General features: G+C 41.2%; 1 protein-coding gene across 1 annotated transcript in view; it reads left to right on the top strand.

The window, feature by feature from the left end:
- grin2da (glutamate receptor, ionotropic, N-methyl D-aspartate 2D, a) overlaps positions 1–25,528 on the top strand; it is a 150,037-nt gene that overhangs the window by 10,019 nt on the left and 114,490 nt on the right. The window contains 3 exon segments of the mRNA XM_030063907.1: positions 2,556–2,822; positions 14,532–14,719; positions 22,461–22,584. Coding sequence (XP_029919767.1) covers positions 2,556–2,822; positions 14,532–14,719; positions 22,461–22,584 — 579 coding nt within the window.

Genomic DNA, 25,528 nt, shown 5'->3' with positions numbered 1-25,528 from the left:
TAATAATAAATTCTCTCTCTCAACATACCTGATAAAGAACATCAAATGATCTCCCTCTTTATCTGCCTACCTGTCAACACTACCTCATAACACCATAATAGCCCCACTGCATTCGTATTAACCTGTGTGTTAACCTATGTCTTGTAAGTGCAAAATAACACTGTGTTACATTAATCATAATGTAATACCTATTTAATAATATTATTATACATATGATTATATGAATAATAGATGAATTTCCTCTCTTTTAAAGAGATAATCAGCATGATCTGTTAAACTAGTCTCTGCTGTTCATTGGTACAGTTTAATACAGCTCAGGTGGCTTTTTGCTGCTGCACAGGAAGTTATGCAGCTTATATGTATCAGGTTTGTTTTGCATAAACAGAAGAGGAAGCAGAACAGGGTAGCTGCCATGAGCGGTGGCAGCCACTGCGGCTGAACAAGATCGATGAGAAGAGAAAATCAAACTCCAATAGACAGGAAAACTAAGCCCCGCCCCCACTCTGTTTGATTGACAGGATCTGTGGGACTAGCAGTACAGAAACACCACAGCCATGAGCGCTTAGCAACAAAGATGGCACCATAAACACAAAACATGAAATAATTTGAGCATTGCCACTTTGATGAAGTTGAGGTGCTTTTTTACGCCATAAAAATCTGCATCGTAACAAGTCATTTAGTGTCATATCGAGGCATAAAATCTTATTTACAATGCAGAATAGCCCAGTGGTAATAAGAGAATGGCACTAGAGTCAAGAAAATTCCAGAAATTGATTGGAAACAGATGTTGCAGATGTTTTTTATAGGGGTGTAACGATTCATCTATAGATCGATGAATCGATTTATATTCCTACGATTCAACTACATCGATCTTTTAGCACTTTTAATGATAAAGATACGCTAAACGTTACTCGATTGAGTCTGCCTGTCTGTGACGTCAGCGGCACACGCCGGCAGAAGCATGAATCTCAGAACAGCAACAACAACACAGCACGGCGGATGGCAAAGGAGACAGCGAGAAAGAAATTTTCAAGCCACCATTTCGGTCAAGTATATGGAAACACTTTGGATTTTGAAAAGATGGGGATGTGTTAAATAAGTTGCTTAAGCATTAAGCCCCGAGAAGCCGTGGGTTACAGTGATTTTACAACGGCTGAGGCTTTTATAAAATCACCGTTGTAAAATTTATAAAATCGCTGTTGTAAAATCACTGTAACTCACGGCTTCAGGGGGAATATTGCTTTTATAAAACGGTTACCCTACATATAGCCCATAAAATAAACACACAATAAAAAAATTCAATAATTTATTGGTAATAATGCAACAATAAAACTGAAAACTATTCATTCTTCCACCAAGCAAGATAGAGTGGACAGAATGGTTGCTAAGCAGCACAGACGCTAAGATTGCTTTTTCATCTAGCGCCATCATCATGTCACATCAGGCTATCTGGGCTCGTTAATGGTGAATTGGATATTTCCATTAATAGTGCAATTGTTAAAATAGTGTTCAATTATGTTTGGACTCCTCTTTGCAGGGACGGTCGCGTGTGTTTCGCGACAGGTGCGTTTTTGCGCAGACGTATGCCTAACATCGGTTGTAACAATAACAATAATAATAGAAGTATACTGTTAATTTACCATACATCGGCGCTGTCACACTGTGTCCACTTTGGGTGGAGATAAAAGGCAGGTGGATCAGGAGGCACCACGGAGAGGTAGGCTATTTCTCCAGGGAGGCCCAGCAAATCAAAATTCACTACAAAGTCTGACATTTTGTTTACAAAAGTCTTGAAACAAATGTGACCTAACGAGGAAGTGGAGCGCAGAGTAGTTGGTTGCTAGGCAACGCTATGTCCGTTTACAGTGGTGCAGCTGTGGTCTGCCAGCGGGTTACACTGATTTTACAACGGCATGGAACGCGGCTCAGCCAATTACATTTAAGGATGGGAAGCACCCGTTTTATAAACTTTATTATTGTACTGTTTCATGTTGAAAACAACAGTTCATTCAGAGAAATATTAGTGCACTGCTGTTTGTTTATTAAATTGAGGGAAGTAGCAGGTTCAACCACTGCTCGTTTAACCTGAATAGAACTTGGGTGCACTGTATTATTGTACTGTTATATCGCAAACAACAGTTTATTCAAATAAAAGGTTATACATTTGCCATTAATTGTTATTTTCTTGTTTATATCCATTATTTTAAACCTGATTCCCTTTCAAGAAACAACAGGGATCTAGGAAACTTCTCCTGCACTGTCCAGTATCCAGGTGTTTATTTCATATTCACACTGGTTGAAGTTTTGGCAAAAAAGTTACTGAAATCGATTTCAAGTCACTGAATCGAATCGGCAACCACGAATCGTGATTCGAATCGGATCGTTGTTAAAATGAATCGTTACACCCCTAGTTTTTTACCTTATTTTGAGGAACACATTTTAACATGTACTATATCTGGAAAATGTTTTTTTGCCGTCATTGGAATAGAGTGTTTTCCTGTGGTTTATTTACCGCACTCTGTGACGTACTGGTTGATCTTCACACTGTCTCTCAGGAGAGCGGCTCCATCTACCTGCAGTTCACCTGCTCCACCGCCCTGCAGCTGGAGGTCATCTTCGAGGTGCTGGAGGAGTACGACTGGACCTCCTTCTCCGTGGTCACCACCCGTCACCACGGTTACGAGGACTTCCTGGCCATGGTGGAGGGACTGACGGACGGCTCGTTCATCGGCTGGGAAAAGAAGAGCGTGGTGATGCTGAACGTGACGGACGACCCCAGCGGGGCGCGGACCAAACGCCTGCTCAAAGACAACGAGGCCCAGGTGAGCGAGGGACGCAAACGTTCACGTCTGCGGCTTCACTCCCATTCATCTCTTAATTTTTTTTTTTTTTTACTCTTAATTTACTTCAAAAGACACCAACCTCAAAAAAGTCTTTCAAACTTATCAGGAGTCTCAGAGATCTATTTTTTCTTAAAACTACAATATGATACTTATCGCCTCGAGGCGGCAAAGTGTTTCCCCAAGTCTTGTCAGTCATCTTGACGAGCTGTCTGCCAGCTTCAGGCGGAGATAACTGGCATCTGTGAAGCACAGGCACTGAAGGTGGAAAAATGTGATGGCAGTGTTTGGCGTGTTTTAATGGGCACTGTTAACTCCATGTTTTGTTTTGCTGCATATTTTTTCTTAATACATAACAATATAGTAAATATTATAAGCCCTAAAATCTGCTCAGGATCCTTAAAAGCCCAAGTTCAGAGGGATTTAGGCATTTGCACACACGGTCACAGAAACAGATAATGCATCAAAATGTATATTATCTTTATTTAATTAGTGAAAAGGCTAAATATTGCAGCTTTAAAACAAGTGATAAAACCAGCCTGTGGTGAGAGAGAAATTCATTTGTAATGCAGTTTCATTTTTTTTTTTTTTTCAAGAATTTTCTCAAACCAAGTGCCAGTCGTCTTTCATTGAAGTTTAGGACTTGTTTCAAGAAAATTGGGGTAACAGCTGCAACCACACTGGAAACAAATTAAGAGAATTATCTCAACTGATGGGCAGGCTTTTTAAAAAAAATTTTCTTTAACTTGAGGACTGAACACCTGATTTTAAAGTCAAGATGAATATTTTTGCAGCGCTCTTAATGACTCTTAATGACGGCATTCACATTGCTCATGCTGAACCAAGTGGCCTGTATGTAGGAAGTCTAGTTTTCTTTTCCCTGTTGTGCTTTTATTCTATAGCTGTGATATCCTAATTAATTCTGCCGCTGGGTATTTAACCGGAGGAAGGCTACAGCGTCTCATTGTTCCCAAATGGCCCCTGTGCCTACTGTAAAAGCCTTATTTAACCAGGCAGGTTGAGTAAGGACACGCTCTTTATTTATAGCTCCATCCTGAGGGAGCGTTTACTGGGTGAGGGAGGTTACACACACTCACACCTGGGAGCTGCACAGTCTTACCTCGGTGTTACGCTGCCGGCGACGCAGCGGCTCTTGTGGAACAGCTGAGGGTTCAGAGCCTGATCTCCTGCAGCAGGTCCGGGGGTTCGAGCAGCTGGCGTCACAGTCACTGTCCCACTTCTCTGAGGCGAGCGACAGGACGATGTGCTTATCTCATGATACAATCCAAGACGCGCTGCAGGGTTCACAACTCAACCCAGCCAATCCTCTGACAAAAAAAAAACTGCACCCTAATAAGTAAGTTGGTATCATATTCACTCCTAAAATCTGATTTTTCTTCAATCTAGGTAAGAGAAAAACTGATAATCCCTCTTGTTTCCAATGCAGTTTTTTTGTTTCAGGATTTTATTTTTTCTGTGAACAAGCATAAATATGTTCAAACAAGGCAGAGTGAGGTTACGTAGTGCTCTACTACAAACAAAATAAACACACAACAATAATAATAAAAAAAAAAAAAAAACGCTGGTATAAAGAATGATTAAATGTAATTAAAAAAATAGATGATTAAAAAGCATCAGTAAAACAACAAGGGCAAAGTTTGAAAACAACAGGTGAATTACATCTTAAAGTACACTTAAGAAAATTCCGGTTGGAAAATTGAAATTAATTAGAATTGGAAACACTTGGGTTTATCTCATCCCTCTGGTGGATTTTTTTTACCTTGTATGAGGAAAAACAAGATGAAACTGAATGAGTTTTTTTTTTTTTTTTTTTTGCAGTGTCTACAATCTAATCGAGCTCAGTCCCAACAAAGTATGACTGTACACTCATGTTTATTTCTGACCCACAAAACTATCAGTGGCAGCAGCTTATTAGCATGTAAAACAATTTAAAATATTGTTGGTCCAAAATGTAAGGAATATCCACTCAATGTCACTTTATCAGCTCCACCTGTCCAGTCTAATGCAGTTCAGGTCAGCAGCTCTGCCATAAATTCTACCTTTTAACAAAGTTTACCATGTTCAGTTTGTGTTGACATTGTGCAGAATGTGTCAATTTAATTCTATGTTTATCACTGAGGTTGTAGTTTGCAGAGGTCTTGTACTGGACTGCATTATAATGAGAAGAGTTTCTAATTTTTTTGTCCTCCCTATTTGTATACATACAGAATATTGGAAACAGCTCTCAATAAAATGCAGTTCAGTCCAACAGCAGCACTAACTATGAACTCAATGCCAAACACAGAAGTGAATGAACACCTCTATTACTGTGACAAAAAGAAAAGCTGAGCATTACAGGCAGCAGGAAAGGAAACTTTATGACACAACAGTTGGATTGGATTGGATTAAACTGTGCAGGTGGAGCTGATAAAGTGGCCACTGGGTGTAATTTCGATGTAGAGGTCGTGAAATTGTGACAGGTGCAAGCCATCTTACTGATGATCACTTTAGCAGAAATGATTGTGTCCAAAATTAATAATTTTTCCATCTCCCAGTGACAAGTAAAGTGAGGAAATTCACCATCCAAAGATATTTTTTACCTACTTAAAAAAACAAATCAGAAAAAAAACATTTCTCCATCGACTTCATTTTATTTGTCACTTTTACTGGCTGTTTATTGATGTGTGTTTTGGTGTCTTAATACCAGGGATGTGTCACCACAAAGCAATCAACACTGAATGAAAAAAATAAATGAATAGGTGAGTAGATGATTTACACGGCTAGCTTTATTGTTTTTCACTGATTCATAAACCCTGATAGATCATGCTGCAGAACAGCCAATCACCGACCTTTTCATTAGTAGGCCACTTTAATTGATTGATTTGATTTGTTCACATCATCACGTCAAGAGAGAACGAGGGTCATAAAGTCGCATTATCAGTCTCATTATATATTGAATTTTGACGTATCCTCCCAACCTTACATCGTTAGTGGGTGTGTTGAGGTTCTGCGTTAAAGGAAAATGACCTCTCAAACAGAACAGTGGTGTTTTCGTGATCTTGGCTCGTGAGCAGTGAAGCAGCCTCACCCTGAGCTGCAGAGACTGCACCTCGCATTACGCACCACAGCAATGTCGCTGTGTACGTATCCCAGAATGCATTTCACACCAGCCAGCGTGACACTGGGATTTTAAACCAGGCTCTAACAGCTGCTACACTTTTCATGATTCTAACACTGTAAATACATCACTTTAATAAGTTTTAAGATTTCCCTACGTGACAGAGTAGCCATGTAGATTACTAATGTGATAGATTTATCCAAATAACGCCAGTTTGGAAATTTGCTGCAATGTTTTCAGAGACACCAAACAACTCTCAACACTTCCTGTTGTTTACAAAATAAAAGAGTTATTCACAAATGACTCAGTGAATTGAGAGTGGTTTTGTTTTGAAGGCAGGATGCACAACGTCTTTTTCAGTGACTTCTAGCTGACTGGCCACAGAAACATTATTTGTCATTTCAGTAAGTTGGCTGGCTGCCAGTATATTAATGTCATGTGACCAGATGACATCAGAGAAACATTTACTTCAATCTTAAATTACAATCGTTTACAGCATCACAGCACTGATATAGTGTTAATAAATCACATGTTGTGCTGCTGGTCAGCATCAGAACCGTCCGCCATCAAGCAGTCTGGGTTGACGCAATGCATTCTGGGGAAGTTGAGTATGAACAGTAAGCTCATGTTGCAGACACAAAAAAAGTTGGCCTTTAAAGCTGCGCTCACTTGAAACGCTCCTCTCCATTTTTACCTGAAAATCGTGTAGTAGTGCAAATTTAGCCTGAAATATAATAGCTGATTGCAACATTCGGGTCGAAATCATCATTAATAATAAGAAGAGAGTCTCTTTCAGTGAAATGTACTGATCATATAAAAATGTACATGAGTCAAGATCCAGTGAAAAATGACATGTAGACTAAATGCAGAGTTAATATTCTCTGGTCACGGCCGTGGACAGTACAGATAGCATGGACATCTGCTGAGGTGACCTTAGCGGCGGTCTGACGTATCTGATATGGAGAAATGAATTGCCTGGCTCCACGGGATCTCTCTCTTATTTCTCCCCCACCTTCCTCTTTGTACGGGAACAATATATTCCCCTCTCTCTCTCTCTCTCTGTCTGTTTCTCCGTCTCTCACGCCGTACCCTTTTTTGCGTATTCATTCCTCGCTCTCACCGTTTCACCGTTGCCAGCGTAAATGACCTTTGTCGAAATGAAATCCGTGAAAAGGAGAAAGAAAGAAAGAAAGAAAGAAAGAAAAAGAGAGAAAGAAAGAAAGACAGAAAGAAAGAAAAAAGGGAAAATGGACTTAAAGCAAAGGGGCCCAAAATGAACATGATGTAATGTAATGAAAGTGATTTGAAATGCTGAATACTGAGAGAGAGTGAATGGACTCTCCGGTGAGCTTTAGCTGCTTTTTGGAAATTTGTTTTGTGTTCTTTCTTTCTGTTTTCTTTTCTCTTTTTTTTGTTTAAACTGTCCAGGATCTTTTCAGATTATGGGTTCTGCAATTTTCCCTACCAATTTTGATTAGAATATACAAACCGAGCACCGACCATGCAGTATTACAATGTTCCTCTGCTGATATTTGAGATTTATGAACAATATTAGAAATGCTTTGATCAACACTGTAGTCTCTGTGAAACAAATAGTGAATAAATTATTTGTTTCAGCATCAATAAGATGTAGAACTAGATGGCTTGACACGTTAGCAACATTTCACCACACATTACACTGTAGTTTCTTCCTCCCGCTCCCTCTGTTGGTAATTCAGCCTCCAAACATGAATCATATTTTTATGTTCAAATAAATGAAAATCCAACGACTTTTCAGCTGCAGCAGGTGTTGTTGTTAGTTACCTTGATGAACGGCAGTAAATGGACCAGACATTTTGATAGAGCCTGTCATTTTTTCCAGAGTGATATATCAAACCTGCTTCAAGCGACTGTCCATAACAACAGTCTGCTGTTCATATGTACTGTAATATTCCATAAAGCTGTGTAATAAATGGGGAATAAAATATGGGGAATATGATCATGACGTCAACTCGTGGTTTAATACACCCATCAACAGGTGCCACAGTTAGATTTGAATTTCAGTCATGTTGTTAGAGTCAACCAAAACACTCCCATACAACTAAACTGCATTCTGAATTATGTTTAGGGGGAAAAATACGTCTCTAATGTCAGGCGGCATTTTAGCCCGTTGCATTGCCTTTACCCAGCAAAACTACGCGGTTAACTTAAAGGAAGGTTCAGGTTTAGGTGTTAAAACCAGTGATTTCACTTCCCAGTGTGTCCTGACAGGCGTGGATCAGGACGGCTCCCTCTCTCTGTTGTAAGGTTTAAACACAACTTTGTGTCAAACAGATACATTTCACACACACGAGTTGTCGCCCAGCGTGCGCTACAAATGTCAGGTGGCGCTTCAAACCACTTTTCACACGTCTGCCGTAAATTTGATATTATTTGTGGAAAGTCAACAGAGGACCCAGTGCATGCAGAGAGCGGCGCCGCTCTGCTGCGGCAGGAACGGTTTTATTCAGAGAGATTTGTCGAGAAGTAGAGGACCGGATGATGAAAAATTAATTTCCAACATATTAAAATGACCTGAACTGTGGCGATATTTACCTGGTTGCATGTGTTTGTTGAGATTTGTGGACAAACAGCTGGTTGACTGTCAGATCTACATGTAGTGTGCTGTATGGTGCTGTGTCTTTTTTCCATTTTGGTTTGAGCCTCACGTTTGTCACTGGCCTACTTGGAATTGCAAGGTACATGCTGGCAGCGTCGCATGCTGCTTCCTGCACGAGGCTTTCAGACACAGAACAGATCCACACTGCAAGAAGGAAACGGGGAAAAAAACTCCATCTTAGCAATTCATTTAGTCTCATCTTCAGTGTTAAAATCTTATTTTTCTTCAATTAAGGTACAAATCTGCCAGTGGGATGAGACAATCCCACTTGTTTCCAATGCAAATCAGCTTGTTTTGAGAATTTTCTTGAATCAAGTGTCATTTTCTTGACCCTGATGGGGCTCATCTGCCTGATTCTGCCTTGTTTCTCCATATTTATATTTGTTCCCGTGCAAAAAAAAAAAAAAAAAAAAAAAAAAAAAAAAAAAATTCAGAAACAAGTGAAACTGTATTGCAAACAAGCCGGGATTATCTCATCCCATTTACAGATTTTTAAAAAAAGGCTTTAACATTGAATATGACTTTAAAAAAAATGAGATTTTTTTTTTTTTTTTTTTTCTCAGTGCAGGTTGATTAGTATTCCAGTGGAAAACCAAACGCTGCCGGTACAGTACAGTCCTTCGTCCGGGGCATGTACAGAATGGTACTTCTGACCGGGAGAGACTGTATATGTGTAGTCAAAAGTCCCATTCTCATACACACACACACACACACACACACACATTCTCATTCTTCATATTGGAGCCACTGATTAAATTCAGCACAGCCGCCCTCTGTGCTGTGATGTGGCTATAATTCAGAGAGAGACGACTGTTTCCCACCGAGACCTCTCCCTCCACAGCTCTTTCCATCTCTCTCCATTTCCCTGCCTCTCACACAATCACCCTCCATCTCTCTTCCGCTTCTCTCTCTCTCTCTCATTTTACATTAACATGCGTCTCATAATCAGATGGCGTTTGGATACAAATGATCTGTATTTCATTTACACCTGGAATTAAAAATTTGCCTAGAGTACCCCTGAAGAATTGAATTTCTCTCCCCCCCCCGCCCGGAAAATGTAAACACACCTCGCCAACCTGACAACTTTCTCTTGCAGTTCATGCAAAATTATTAATCTCACGTGTCGTTTAAGCGTAATCTCATAGGTACTGGGGAGATTGTAATGCTGCATGCACCATTTATTTTACTTCAAAGCTTCTCCTCCGCCAACCCCGCAGGCATCAGCTGGGCTTTTGTATTTCAATGCTCTTATTGGTAAGCAAGACAGCAGCAATGTTTTTCTTGTGCATCTAAATCAATTTAGTTTATAATGAAAGAAATACAAATGCAATGCAGGCAAGTACATGGAAACTAGTCACAGCACAGTCTCAATGGGATTGCTTTTAATTAACAGGTATAGAGAAGGAAATAAGTTGGTAAGAAAAAAATATTTACTGGGAAATGATCTGGAAGATGGATTGCAAGTACTAAATAAATTTCCAGCAAGTTACTTGGAAAGTAGAAAAATGAGCTCGTAACAGAAAGTTGTGTAAATTGGTGACTCTTTCTTTTAGGCCTCATATAAAACACCTTGTAAAAAACTGAAATTGTGGATTTTTATTTTTGGAATGAGGCTTGCTCCTCCTTTGAAGCCAAACAGAAACTTGTTGCTGCACATTTCATGTCTGCGCTTCATTACAGAGATGGATTGTACACGGACGAACCAGCAGTGCCTACGTGCACGGGATGCAGTTTACCACAGCGCCTTGAGATATATTACAAATTGCAAAGCATTTAGTCATCATTGCACTTTATATTCAAGGCATGGCTGGCCTGCTGTGACCTTACAGAGACAGTCACTGGTTGTCTAATTTATGAGGCAATTTTAAGACTGTTCCCAACATACCTTTGTGCTTTTATTTTGTCAAAAAGTTCTGTTAATTGAATGAAGGACGTCGGCTGTCAGTTCACCTGCTTCATCTGGCATTGGGAATTACAGTGAGATTGTATAATAAATGTTAGTGCAGACTTTCATTTTTCATTTTCTCCTGACAAGTAACACTGACTTATTTATATCATCCTAGAGCTGATGTTTGATCAAGGTGTTATTCTTTTAGAGATTTTTTACAGGGCTATAAACATCAAAGCCGTGTCCGACCAGAACCGGCTCTGGTCCGGCCAGACACCCCTCGCTTTAATCCCAGCACCAGTCCGACTCGTCAGTTTTCCAATAGAAAAAAATATCCTGCTGATTCTACAGAGTGCAGCCGAACTGTCAGAGCTGATGGACCAAATGCAAAATGAACTGCAAGTATAGGCCGTGAAGCAACTGTTGGATGTGAATAAAATAAGTCAATAAACATGAATAAAAACACAGAAGCTTCACTATCCTGAGTTTATTTATACGTTTTTTTTTATCTCGTCTATAATTTCTGCCACAAATCAGAGCTACAAAGGTGGAAGCGACCCTGCCCGCCTGCACATTCAAACATTCAAGTTCAACGTCAAGTTCAAATTAATTTATCCACCGCAGCCGAGAACCTGACCCTCTCAAACCTGCTGGAACAATTTTAAAAATCTGAGCCTGAACTGATGTGATCGGGTCAAGTCTGACTGGATTCACGTTGCGAGTTGCAAACTTTAGTGTTTTCATTTTCCCATTTAATGATCTTTAAGGATGAGTTTCACCCTTTGCTGTGCGTTTCGAGCACAAAATGAAACATAAGGCAAACAATCGGAGCCTGACGATCACCGCCGTGCTCATGACACTGGCTCTGCTTTGTGATGCTATCTCCAAGCTGCATAACATAATAGGAAGAGGAAACCCATACATTCACACTGAGATATCAATGTGAAGAAGTCCGAGGAGGATTTATGTGCCCTTATGCTTATAAATTCTTAGGATAAAGGCTTAAAATTTAAGTAATGCAGGCCAAAATGAAACCACCCGCTGAAAAAAAAGTGAAAAGTGAAACGCATTCTTACAAAATAACTGATGGCACAAAGTTAAACCAAATCCTGGCTCAAGCAACTTTAGACTTTTTTTTTATTGCTGTGATTTATTCCTCCACAGTGGACATATACCATTTTGGAAACAGCCTCTTTTCATTTTAACCTGAGTGTTTGTGCCGTTAAGCTCTGTCACGATAAAATATGAAGACCCACGGGGATCTAAATTAAACGTTTTCTCCCAAAATGAGATGTCCAGCCTTTGAAAAATGAGACACCCACGCTAACAAAATGATTGATGGCACAAAATTATAATGAATTAAAAGCACTTTTTTGAAGGACAGCAGATAGGAGGAGACTTGAGTCATCGGATGACAAAATGAGAACACATTAAGAGACTGGATCCTCTTTATTTTGGGGATATAGAATGACAAACTTCAGCTCATGTTAGTGCCGTATAAAGCCGGTGTCTAAATATACGCCGGCTATTAGGAGGAAATGATTGACGGCGACTGGGAGTCATGCAGACCCGTGCAGACTTTGCTCCCATACACTGTCAGCTGAGTGGGAGGGATTGGCATCATCCCGCCATACTCACTGACGCCGGTAGCAGTTTTGGATGTATGTGACCGAATCTACACACCAGATGTCTGCTAATATCAGCACTCCACATATAAAGCACTCCATGTTTGGTTTTAACTCTTTGCAAATCTTCTTACTTGGTGGAAAATCTCCTCACTGAATAATCGCCTCAAGCGAGCTGAGACTCGAGGCCCGGGCTGCGTCCCGTTTGTCTCGTCCCCCCTCGCTGCCGCCTCTCTCCCACCAGGAGGTAACTTGAGGGAATTGAGGAAAAGGAGTGAAAGAAGTGAGGCAGAAGTGAACAGAATCAGTATAGTGATGATGCAGCCTTATCACAAATATCAGTCCGTTGGCCAGCTACAGAGCTCTACAGCAGTTGGAATATTAAATGTGCAAGTTGTAGTATTATGCTATAATAAACACACACACACACACACTAAACACACTCTAAATGCAGTTTAATATGCATGTTATCAGTGTATCAGGACTACACTGATGTGAAATGCTTGTGAAACAGGCTAAATCCATAATATATTTGGTTTGGAAAAAACTTGGAAAAAAACAAGATCTCTGTTCCATTAATGTTAAAGTTAATCCTCCAGTGCGATTTTGGGTAAAATACCATTTTTCCAACTTACTTAGACTGAGACAAGATACCCTTTTCACCTCTGGCCATCCAGTGGTTCACTTCCTGTGGGTAGCATTGTGTGTTAACTTAGCATAGAGACTTGAAGCCTAGGGGAGTCATTAGCCTAGCTAGTGAAAGTGAAGTGAAAAAATAAAGCTTACAGCAGCTCTGAAGCTGTCTTTTTCACACAGTGTATCATGTGGATTTGCCCAAAAAGTATTACTTTAAAATTAGAGTATTGTTTGAAAATGTTGACCTCAGTGTCTTTATATTTGGGAATTACAACAATGCACTGCACTCGAATACATAAAAATTACAATCAAAATCAAAATCAGAAAATGAAATCCAAAAGTATTATCCTATTGCATTTTTAATATTGGCTTCAACTGACAATAGACACAAGTTGATGGCTGAAGGTTGTGTGGCTCGAGGCGATGCGCACACCGGTAGAAGCAGCACTGTTTAAACATGGGACCGGAGCAGGCATTAAACAGCCTGAGAGGAAGAGGAAACGTGCTGTCCCGTCTGTCATCACGGGGACTGTGAGAGTCCGGGTCAACCAGCTGGATGACGAGTCAGACAGAATTTTGGGAGTGCAACATCGAGTCTTTCATCGAGACGCAGCTGCATGACCACATCCCAGACTCACGTGTGACCGTCGATGGTGGGCAGAGAGCATCCGGAGGGCGGTCAGTCTGTGATGCAGGACACTGTCTGGGCCTGTGGCCACCGTGGACCGTCCCTCTTGTCCTCTCTTTTTCTCTCTGTCTATCTCTCTCTCTCTATCTATTAGTTTCCTACCGTTTCCAGGTCACAAAATAAAGGATGAGGTAGTGAGGGAAAGTAGAGGACATTTAAAGGGTAAAGGGACACACCCCTTTATTGTGAGCAGAGCCTCAGTCTCACTTTCACTTTCACTTTCCATTCCCTCGCTCTATGATTTATACAGGGGAAAACACGAATAGAAGCAGACCAGGAAGCTCCATTTTTCAAGCGTGCCCGATGCACAAGTCCAATAACAGCGGAAAAAAGCATTAATGCATAAATATATATATATATATATATATATATATTGCATGTATTTATGTTTGAATGAATACAATCCATAATGGTAGAAACATGAAAGGGCATTATGGGGCTGAGGGGAGCCGCAGCAAAACAACATGAGGAAATGAAAAATGGCTCATTGTTTGCTTCTCTCTCTCCCTCCGTCCTTTCCCCTTTGCTCCCTTTCTCCTTTGTTTCTTTCTTCCTCTTCCCTCATCCTCCCTTCCTCATCCCTGCTTCTTTTTCTCCACACTTTCACCCCTCTCTCCCTTTCTCCTCCTCCATCCTGCTCTCTTTCCCTCATCCATCCCTACTACTACTCATTACTCATATTTTTCTAATAATCCCCTATGCCTCTTTTCTTCCCAACCTGCCTCCATCCTTCTGATCTTTGTCATCCTTTCCTCCTCCCTTCTTCCCACCCTCTTTCTCCATCCCTCCTTCCACCTCTCCTCATCTCCTAACTCACCTTTCTTTCTTTTCTTATATTATCTCCCCCTCCTCTCTTTCCTTTTACTCTCTCTTTCTCCTCTCTACCCTCTCCTTCACTTCTCTATCTGCTTTTCTTCCCTTCTTCTTACTCACCTTTTTTTCTTCAACCCCTCCCTCACCCGTTTTTTCCCTACTTACCTCTCATCCTTTTTCCTTTTTCCTCCTACATTCTTTTTTCTTCTTTACTCTCTATTTTAATCACCTCCCACCCCCCTTTTCTCCCTCCTTCCCTCACTCCCTCCCTTCCTCGCCCCTCAGGTCCGTCTGCTGTACTGCTCCCAGGAGGAGGCGGAGATTGTTTTCCGGGCGGCCTGGGCGTCAGGTCAGGCAGGACCCAGCCATATGTGGTTCGCCGTGGGGCCAGCGCTGTCCGGTCTGGGCCTGGAGGGCCTGCCCAAGGCTCTGTTCGCCATCCGGCCACAGGGATGGAGAGACGAGCCGCGCAGGTATGCACTCAAAGAGCCAGGAGGGATGGGACAGAAAGGGCTCAAACAGTTTGTGCACTTAAAAAAAAAAAAAAAAAGTATTAAAATGGCTCATTTAAAGGTCTTATTGTTTACAGGTTTCTGCAGTGACAGGTTGATTTGAGCTCCACACTTTGGGATTTGTAATATCTTTATTTATGGGTGTCACAATATATATATATATATATATATAAATAACTTGCACACTTAACAATGGCAAATCAATGCAAACTGCAAAGCTATACTAATGTTGCAAGTCCTGTTCAATATTTGGAGAGACTAAAGTGTTGAATTTGGCCTGTACTGTTTAACAAAAAACATACCAGTAACTAAGTCAGAGCGTGGGCATGATGGGAAAACTGTCTTCTCACAGCAGCTATACCGACGCAGCAGTGGCCAGAGGAGACTGCTTTTCTCCTGCAGGTAGAGCGGAGGAGAGCCATCCTCTGCTCACAGGAGAAAAACACCGTAAAAAGCGCCTGAGGCTGATAGAATCCATCAACAAGCGGGGTTAGAGCAGGTTAAACAGCCTGACGCATAACTTTTTAAATGTGATTGACTCGATTTTTAATTGAAATTGTACAGAATTCAGCGGGATGTTGCCTCAGCTCTTAGATACACTGAACTATAATAAAAAATATATTGATCTGTAATAAAATATTATAGATCAATGCTTAGAAATGAATAAAAATGTTTAAAAATTCACTGCCTTTGGGAGAGTAGTGTATAGCCAAACAGTGAAGAGAAATAAAATTAGAAAAAGACTAGGAAAAGATTAAGCCTGGTGCACCTGGAGACTGAAGATGCCCATCCTCATGATTTTGCATCGTTTCTGTGATTTAAGACGTCACTTGGTTGTTTGTTTCTTGTCTTTTTCAATCAGATTTCTCTTAGTTCAAATTTTGTTCCAAATTCACTGCACACTATTCACTCCTTCACTCATGAATTGGGCCGGTCGTTGCACCCCTAATTGTATTTGCTTTACTAAACACATTTGGACTTATTATCCCTTAACAATTAATTTCCTGCTCATTCTTTTTTCTTGCTCTGCCCAGTCACAGTCTTTCCATTAGCCATGCTCGGTCAGAAAACAGGCTGCTTTTGTCAGCTTTGTTTTGTCTGTTTTGGTTTTTAAATTGGTTTCAAATTCAATTTTGGGTGGGTTTAACGAGGTCTTAAACTGTCTTAAATTTGGATTTCCTTGCAGATGTCATATCAAAGAACCCTCTGAACTGATGAATTAAAATGTCAATCAGAAAGGCACCCGCCGCTTCTTATCACTCCTGCTGATATGGGATATTTTCACGTGTCTTTAATGATTCCAGGCACCGTATAGTGTTCTGCTCTGGTTCATGGCTAAAGAATGGTCTCTGGCGCTGTGATGAACCATTTTTTTGTAATAGTGCTTGGTGAGCATCTGCATGCTGCCGCTGTCACAGAAAATCCATGTAACTGCAATTTTGGTGTTTTCTTTTCTCAGCTGAATTGGATTGAAAAATTACACCTAAGTAAGTTCTGCACTGCTGGCCCCTGAAACCCATGAAACCCCCAAAGTGTGATTTTAATAATCCATGAACATCTGAATTGGGACCAAAAGTATTCTCCTCCTCATACCTGAGAAACATAGACTTTTTGCAGATCTGTTTTTTTTTTTTTTTTTTTTTTTTTCTGCAGAGTGTAGAAAAAAATGTGCTCTTTCTGTGATGAATGCTCTGCTGCTGCGATGACCCAATTTTGCCACAGGGATCATTAAAGTTTCATCTAATCTAATCTAAGGAGACTGACCAAGTGAATCAGGTGAAAGGTACAATGCCTTATTGATTTTTGCTATTAAATCCACTTCATTCATAAAGGGAAACGTAAGTGGAGACAGGTTTAACAAGGATTTTCACACAGAGAGACAGGTGAGTGCGGTGCAGTGTTGTGTGTCAGATTTGGTTGAATTCTCCTTCACTGAAATGAAAATGAACATGGATCAGATAGCTCTGTTTTAGGGTTCCACTTTCACAGCTATTAGGGCGCCTCTTTGGTTTGGAACTGAATGATGCACTGTTTTGTTTTTTACTCAGTTCAGTTGCTTTCACACTAGTGGCATAAAGACAGTAGTCCATACTCGCCCCCCAAAAATTTTACATTCTTTGTTAAGTATTAATCCCCTAAATCTCGATGTAGACATCTTGATGGGGGACCCCTCTTGTACTGTGGGGAGTTTTTTTTTTTTTTAGTTTACTGTGGGTTTTGGGAGCTGTTGCACCCCAATTTCACAATGTCCAACAGCCAACAGACCTTTTGCAACGTATTTTGGCTGAGATTACAAAAAAAAAACAAAAAAAAACCAAGTGTCAGAGCAGTCTATGTTTCAATGTCATGTATAAAACACTTTGTAATGTCATGTTTGATAAGTGGTATAGAAATAGTATTATTACAGTTATTGTTATCAGTTAACAGAGCGAAGGATCTCATCGTCCAGAAATTTGGAAAGGGTAGGAACAATAAATCAAACGCACCCTTCCAAATGCTCGGTGTGTTTGGGATGTGAGGACGAGCGGCGTCACTCCGCAGCCGTGGAAGTCGTGTTGCTTGTTTGGCCTGCGTTCGGCCTCCATATTGTTGGAATAAAAGTGAACTCCATGAACGTGACTCATTTGTCTGTCAAGTCACTTGGGAGATTTTTTGCCAAGAATCGGGCGCCTGCCAAAAAGCCACAGCATTCCACATCAGACAGTCAGCTACAGCAAACCCTGACGTTGGGTGGCGTCACATCATTCTCTGTAGCACGCATTAAAGCAAGAAAGAGGTGTGTGCTGGCCACAAACACTGAAACACAGGATAAGCAATTTAATAATTAGCTCAATAATTGATTTGTTCTCTTGTTGAAGGCGTGCTCATGTAGGCTGTATGTGTATTCAACTCTTCATAAAAAGCAGTTAAAACAGAAGACTTTACTCCTCTTTGCAATGAAAATAACATTACCTAACTGATATTAAGCTGATAATGAACTTTGATGATTGAAATTGATTGTACAGAGTGCATCACCTCTGTGTTTCAGTCTAGTGAAAAGCCAACCTCATCTAAGTAAACAGGCCTTTATGTGCAGCGTGAGCACAGAGACTATATTTGGAGCCAAGAATGTCCAAAAACCGCCATCGCCTGAGCAGCTAGATGTGAATATTTCGTGAACATCTTCCCTCAAAACCCCCAGGCACTGTGATGCTGCTCTCCATGCTTTATCAAACACTCGCTCTCTGCCGGCCATCTTGAATCTAAGGCTGTCATGATGAAGGATTCCTTCCAGCTTTCCAAGCCACATCTCATATGGATCTGATTTCCACGCTTGTGAAATTAGTTTCCTGGATAGAACAGAGGCCCATGCGAGCAGCACACTTGTCTCCACCAGGATAGAGTTCACGGCTCATTTTAAAACACAGAATATGAGATTTTCTGTTCGGCACTTACTGCACTGACGCCGCTCTGCCAACATGCAATGAATAAAAGTGTCACTTATCGACTTCTGATGCAGAAATGGATATGCAAATTTGCAGAGTTGGATTTGTTCACTGTAGCCATTTGGAGGTTGAGATTTTGGGAGTGAAGTTTCTCATAGTTTATATTTTTTGCTGATATTTAAAAGGACTATTGTCTGTCCTGTTGTCTTTGTATCTGTCTGTCACATGTAGCTGAGTATAAGTCAGCTTAGGGGGCTTGCTGTAAAAGTCAAGCAGACTAAATCTCCCAAATTCACTCCCATTCAACTTCAGTTCATGAAAAGCTACTCTGTGAAACATGAAAGTTGCGATGAGGAGGAAAGTCCATTTTGTGAACACATAGTTGACATGTATTCAGTAAAAACACTGCTTTACTCTACAGTAATCACTTCAAAAAAAAAAATAAATAAAAAAATAAAAAAATCAAAGTTTCTCAAGGCTAAATTATCCCCTTTTAGACAAATGTTGCATGGCTCACTTTCTGTGTTCTGATGTAATTTTGAACACCTCCTGAAAACTGAAACAACGCAGACATAACATGTTGTGTCGCAGAGCATCGATTGGTTGACCAGCCCAAGGGCCCAGTGTGTTTCATATGATCACAGAGAGGTGAACTAATCTACATTTGAGTCCATGATGGCGTCCTGTGTCCACATCTGCAAATGTGGCCCATGCAGACTCAGATGATTCTATTGGGAATATGCATCCACATTCATCCAGACATCCATATTGTGACACATATTGTGTAAGTGGACTGTAACAGCCAAAGGCATCGTGGCACCAGACAAATCCCACAGCAGACATCTCACACTTGGTGTTCTATCCGATCAATCTAAGCACACAGTCTGGAGAACATGGCGCGGGTGCATTCAGGGTGTGTCCAAGTCCACTTTTGCTATTTTAATGGCAGAAAAAACTTTTGTTGCACCAGGTGGTTCAAAATTGTTGCACTTATTCTCTAAATTAATCATGGGTATGTTTTTGATGTAAAATGCAGTAAACCAATCAGAGCGCTGTCTTCCACCCCTTTAAAAGCCAGGTGTGTCATACCTTGGTGTGTTGATGTTATAATGGAGGATTTTCCAGGTAAGAAGGAAGGAAAGGGATCTGCTCATCTACGGCGACAGCAGGACTCCATCTGAGCTCCCTGAGGTGAAGCAGCGTCCCTGTGTGTGGGACAAGCAGAGTGGACGCTCACTGGTGCCCCCTATGTAGGCCACCATTACCATCTGGATAATGAGCTTCAATTAAAAGAGAAAACTGCAGCACTGACTTCAGAGCTGCTGTTTGTTGCTCAGTCACTTTCAACTGCCTCAAGACAGCAACACAGCAACACTGCAGCTGAGCAACACGCCCATGGAGCTCAGATGGACACAAGAGACTCTGCTGTTTCCTCAGTGTGGACGCTGGACAGGGAAATGACAGCTGTGCCAGTTAGAAACTAGAAAAGACACTTGTGTTGCCCTCGGTGCCGCTTTGCACCAGATGTAAGAGAGGGCCCTTCATGTTGGCACAGAAACAGTTTGGTGTATTGAGTATAAATTCCTAAGACAGAGATCAGATGACATACGACACTGTCAAGGAAAATTTGTCTTTTGAAGTGCAAACCAGCTTTTACAGGTAAACTAGAAGTCAAGCTGACTCACTTGTTCATCAATTATTTATGGTATAAAAATCTGATCAAACAAACTGCAAGATATCCATCGTGTTGGAGCTGGATGACATTTATTGAATAACATGATGAGTATGTCCATTCAAGAACATAAATGGAACTGAAATATATTTTACTGAGGCCACAGCATCGCTACCGGTCTTCAGTGGTGTTACACAGGAGATATACGTGAATCCTGAGCTGTTTTTTTTTTTGTTTTTTTTTTAGTCTCTAAGCCCTCTGCTGCTGTTTGGGCATTGATTGCTGTTGCTTGTGTATTCCCCAGAGAAACCTCCTAGATGCTAAAAAAAAAAAAAAAAAAAAAAAAAAAATACTGGTATGAATTGGACGAACACTTCCACAGCATCCATTTTTAAGAACTCAATGAATTTGACTTTATTCCCTGTATTGGGAGCACAGTGTTACCGCACTGCACAGCAAGCAGTTCTTTAAAGGCACAATGAAATGAAAAATGAGTTTTCACCTCGTCAGCTAGTACTTCAGCGTAATGCACGCCTAATTAACTATACATTGTCTTGGAGAGCATTGTATTTTTAATGCCAGCAGGCATCATCAATCCAACCAACAATATCCCCACTCCTCTCATCATGTATAATGTTTGACTACAGAATTAAGGGACACAAAATGGAAAACGCCACAGATGCTTCCTTTTCCTGAGACACGCAGGTTGTGTCTCGATGTCCCAGGGATTGATTGATCTTGAAGAATACAGACTTTGTGACAGCTGAAATTTATGCGCAAAGCATTTTTGAACTTTTGAACCCCTTTGAACAGTCCTTCCCCCACGTTATGTCCCTCCCCAGCATCCTGTTTGAAGTGGAAACACGTTTCGTTATGGGAGCAAGACGCCGCTGGAGTGCCGTGTGCATATAAAACTACTAGATGGGGTCAGCTGCCTTGACACCTCGCTGGAGCCATCGTAAACCTCCGGCGTTGGCCAAAAATGTAGTGTCACACTTAATAATTTAATACTTAGTTGTAGAAATCTAAAAGTTGCAAGTAATAAAACATGAGAGGTTCTTTATATTGTTTTTATGAAGACACAAATCAGACTTGATGTTGCCACCGTGTTAGTGTGCCTGCTCATTAGACTCATTTCTCACTTCCCACCCACCGGGGTTTGAAACTCGCAGCAGTGATCCATTACTTTGTTAAACAGTTGTGAGCCAGATAGCATGGGTGTCTGTTGATGTGCTTTTACAGAGAGGGAGGAAGCCTGACGTGTGGACAAAGTTTACAGAACTGAAGGTAGATCAAGTTTTACTCGCTGTGCAAAAACAACATGTTGGCAAAACTGTGAGTCGGCTTTACCCCGTCCCTTAAGTGCCAGTCCAACACTGATCTAATGCAAATCATCGAGCTGTTTGTTGGAAAAGAAAGAAGAGGGCTTTTGTGCTACAATGAAAGATCACTTTGAAAAGGGAGCGATTCCTCGTTCATATTTTAAGATGAAATATAATAATGCAGTCTTTGTAAATCCATGTTTTTAAGGCTTGCTTGTTACACATCTGCGTCCCTATCGGTCCACTGCCAGGAGGATTCTTTTGAAAAAATGATGGATTTTGCTGCTGCAGTTACAGTAACAGGTCACAGGTCTGAGTCACTAACTTGTATAACAACTTCAGTCAGTAAAGCTTTATTTTAATTCTACTTTACACAAATGGCTTCAGTACTATTTCTTGAGGTTATTGCACATTCAAAAAAAAAAAAAAAACTGACAATATGAAACGAATCTGTGCAAGCAAGAGAAAATATACAGTATTTATATAGTGTTGTGACTGATGAGATGCATTTTTATGATACACAAACAAATTTTTTAGGGCAAATTTGAGTGTGAGTGACTGGGCAATGAACAATATTGCAGTTATGCATACTGGATTTGCAATAACAGACACTGCTACCATCATGCCATCTTCGTCTTATCGTTTTGCACTGAAAAAAACAACAATTGAACCCTTCTTTTCAAGGTTATCCACTGTATCTGTAGGAACCCTTCTTTTCAAGGTTACCCACTGTATCTGTAGCTAACATTTGCTACCAAAACATTTGAAAGGCCGCCAGTGAAGCTCGCTTGTGATCAAGCTCAGCGAGATTTCCAACCTACAAATTGTTTCCAATGAGAAAATGTTCCAGCAGGAACTGTCAGCAAGATTCGCCCTAAATGTTTGCCCCATTTGTCAGCTTACAAATGAACTGGCTGCAGTCAGCTTTCATCGATCACCATCAAATCACCATTTGGCTAAAATCTGAATGGACAGGATCTCAGTTACAGCAGAGAGGGGATACTTTTCTCTGTTGGAGCTTCACTTTGTGATTTCGGCTGATATCAAGGGGGATTACTCTGAAATACAAAACACGAGTGCAGTTTTACATTAATTCATCATTTATGTGTGACTGTGGTGTACTTGCACTGTTTTGTGGTTATAAGTGAGACAGCAACAACTGTCTTCTTCGTACACACACTCTCTGTGAACTTGTCTTTCCTCCCCAGCAGCTGTAAACGGTGTCAGGACAGACCTGTCTCTCTGCCGCTCTAACAACGTCCCCCCTCCTCTTTATCCCGCAGGCGTATTGCCAAGGGTGTTTCTGTGCTCACCCACGGGGCGATGGCTCTGCGCAGGGACCAGGGGGCCGCCAGCCGGGCGCAGTACGCCGGCAACTGCCAGTCTGACGGGAACCAGACTCACCGAGTGCCAGACAGAATCAGGTGAGAGGAAGCAAAGGGGAGGGGAGCGAGAGGATGACTTTGAATTTTTGATGTCATTTACCTTCCACCGCAGAGCACCAGCTCCTAACATGCAGCACTGCAGGCAAGGCAACAGCAGAACAGCAGAGGAGCAGCCAGGTGCTTCAGTGAGGCTCGCACGTGAATAGTGAACGCAGTGAGCCAAGTCACCCTCGCTTCACAAATCAGTGTCACCGCCTCTGTTTCAGTGTCATTTTGTAGATGAATCTGCCTCCAAAGCATGGTTGTAGTCATGTGCTGGCAGGATCACTTGCAGGTACACTGATGACACCAAATACGGCTGTAAATTAAGTCGGAGTTGGTGTGCTTCCCAGGACTTATTATTATTAATCATGTAAGTGTCCTAATATCATCATCATCAACATCATCAACCTCCTGTTGAACACAACTGAGGCGGTCGTTTTCAACTGTGTCGAGATTTACAAGAACAAAAAGTCCTAAATAAATGAAAATAAATAAATACGTAAAACACACCAGTGAATAATAAGCAGTTAAAACAATTATAGATTATTAATTAAGATAGTTTTATAAAGTACAAAAATGGCAAAAAATAGGGAATTAATGTACGACTTGGAAGTGAAGAATGTCTCATGATGTTTTCCTCTGCTGGACTGCATTATTGTTTCTACTATGGCCATATGCCAACAATATACAATTAGGGGGAGTTAATGAATTTAGAGAGCCATATGCGCTGAAAAAAAAAATAATAATAAGCTTGCATTATTTTTGTAAAGATCAGATTAGTAGTTGGTACTGCCTAACAATGGGGACACTGTAACATTATTCAGCTTCCATCACAGCATTGCAGACATTAATTAGTCAAAATGGATTAAATTCAGCACATATCTACACAAAAATGGCTCCACTAGCTCAGTATTAGTGTTAACATTATGCCAGTCTCATACGCTGGACAATAATCAACAGAGGAGGGTGCAAACGGAGTGTAAAAGTTAATGTAGACTAATGCAGACTAGCTAGTGTCAGTGTTAGTTTATTCTTATGGTCAGCTGCAGTTTTATATGAGCTGAATGTATTAATGATAACTGATTCAGAACAGTGGAATAAACCTTTTATGTTTGACATGGCCCATATGGTTTTAATTTATTGCCCTCCAACCAATCAGATTCACGTATTCGGGGTGGTCGTGGTGTAACGAGTTTTAAAGCTTTAGGTTACATTTTGTTTTATCAAACGTTTTTCTAATTAAGGCTTGTGCTGTATAGTTTCTCATTTTTCATGAATAAAAAGTGCAAAAAAGAGTCGTAAGCCGCAGTAAAAGCAGATCCGTTTGTGTTTTGCACCTCGGCGGCGCTGCTCACATCACCTCAGGACTCTCTCCAAAGCGATGTCATCGGGTGTTTTCTCGCTCGCTGTACGTCAGGCACCGGTGGGAGTCGTGCATCTTCAAAACACTCCGGCTTTACGTTGACATCGCAGACAATCTGCCCACACGCTCACCCGGAGGGATTCAAGATAGGTGGAGGAAAAGTAAGAGGAACAGGATACAGATGTAACCACTGCAGAAGTCACACTTTTTACTGCATGCTTGAGTGAGTGCTGCTGCACTTTGGCACCGCTCCCCCGGGGAACCGTTTGGAAAAGTCAGGTTTTGCTCTCTTTTTTCAGCTGTCGGAGCTTACAGGGATCGTCTGGTAACCCGTCAGTTTGCAGACAACAACAGATTTGTGTTGAGATTTACTTATTTGGCTGTGCTGCGTAACACTCATCTCTGAATGGTCTGCAGCACTGACACAGGATAGAGAGATGGAGGCTAAGATCATGAGGCAGGATTAGGACAATAATGACCATCGCTGTCAGGTCAACATGAAGTGCATACGTAAACAGGCTGCTAATAAACATCCAGGGGAAAACAGTGCAGATGAATTAGTGTAGTGAATGCTGTCGATGCCCTTGAGCAAAGCGCTGAACCTTCAAACTGCTCCAGCTGAGCGGCTCCGTGGCCAGCAGCGGACTTGCACTGGGCTGTCTGCAGGTCTCATATTGAACCGTATAAATATGAAACAGTGTGTTGCTGAAATAGACCGTACAATAACCAGCAGCCCTTCCCTGACAAAGAAAAAAAGAAAAGAAAAATCTCAGTTCAGTGTGAAAAATGTCAGGGTTTTCATTTGCGTTTTGAGCATTTAAAGGGAAAAATCTGACCTACAACACTTAAACACAGTTAAAACCTCAGCTGCTGGCAAAGCACCTTTCATTTCTGAGGCAACTGAGATTGAATCCTGGTGATTCATGGATTAAAATGTCTCAGCGGTCTAAAACATCATAATCAAAGAACAAGGGCTTCCTCCTCGAGTGGCCATTTTACACCGATGTAAGTTAGTGGTTAGGAACATCGCTGGGCTTGTTGAGCCTCATGAGGGACGGATGGAATAACGCCGGTCCTAGACACGTCAGTCACCGTGTACCCCGGGGAATGGAGATTTCCACAGAGAGCGATGACCAAAAGGTCATTACGCTGAAAGTTTGTTCACATTTAAAGTGATGAATTATAAATTATTCCTCAGTCTCCTCCGGTCCACACCGTCAACATGCACTATTGCTGTTGTGGGCTGGTTTGAGGTTGAGGCTTGCATGCAGGTCACACGTTTATGCACAATGGAGGAAATCGGTACTGCACCCTTCAGATTTGGGAGCATATCGAAAGTAACTTACACTAGCAACTGGTCGCTGTTAAAAAGGGGCAGTTCAGCACTTGTATGGATATCCTCCATTTAAAACAGCTCAGTATGAACCTATTTTAGTGTTTCTGATCTCCTAACCCGACTCTCTCCTTTTCATGGACTCCTTATACAGAGCATCTTGAGCAAAGGCACTTTTAACGCACACATGACTGTTGATGGACAAATTTGCTGTTTTTTTGCGGAGAT

This window comes from Myripristis murdjan, chromosome 11 (genome assembly GCF_902150065.1).
Source record: "Myripristis murdjan chromosome 11, fMyrMur1.1, whole genome shotgun sequence".
Classification (NCBI taxonomy): Eukaryota; Metazoa; Chordata; class Actinopteri; order Holocentriformes; family Holocentridae; genus Myripristis; species Myripristis murdjan.
The sequence above is the reverse complement of the archived record's forward strand: the minus strand, read 5'-3'. Positions and strand labels throughout refer to the sequence as shown.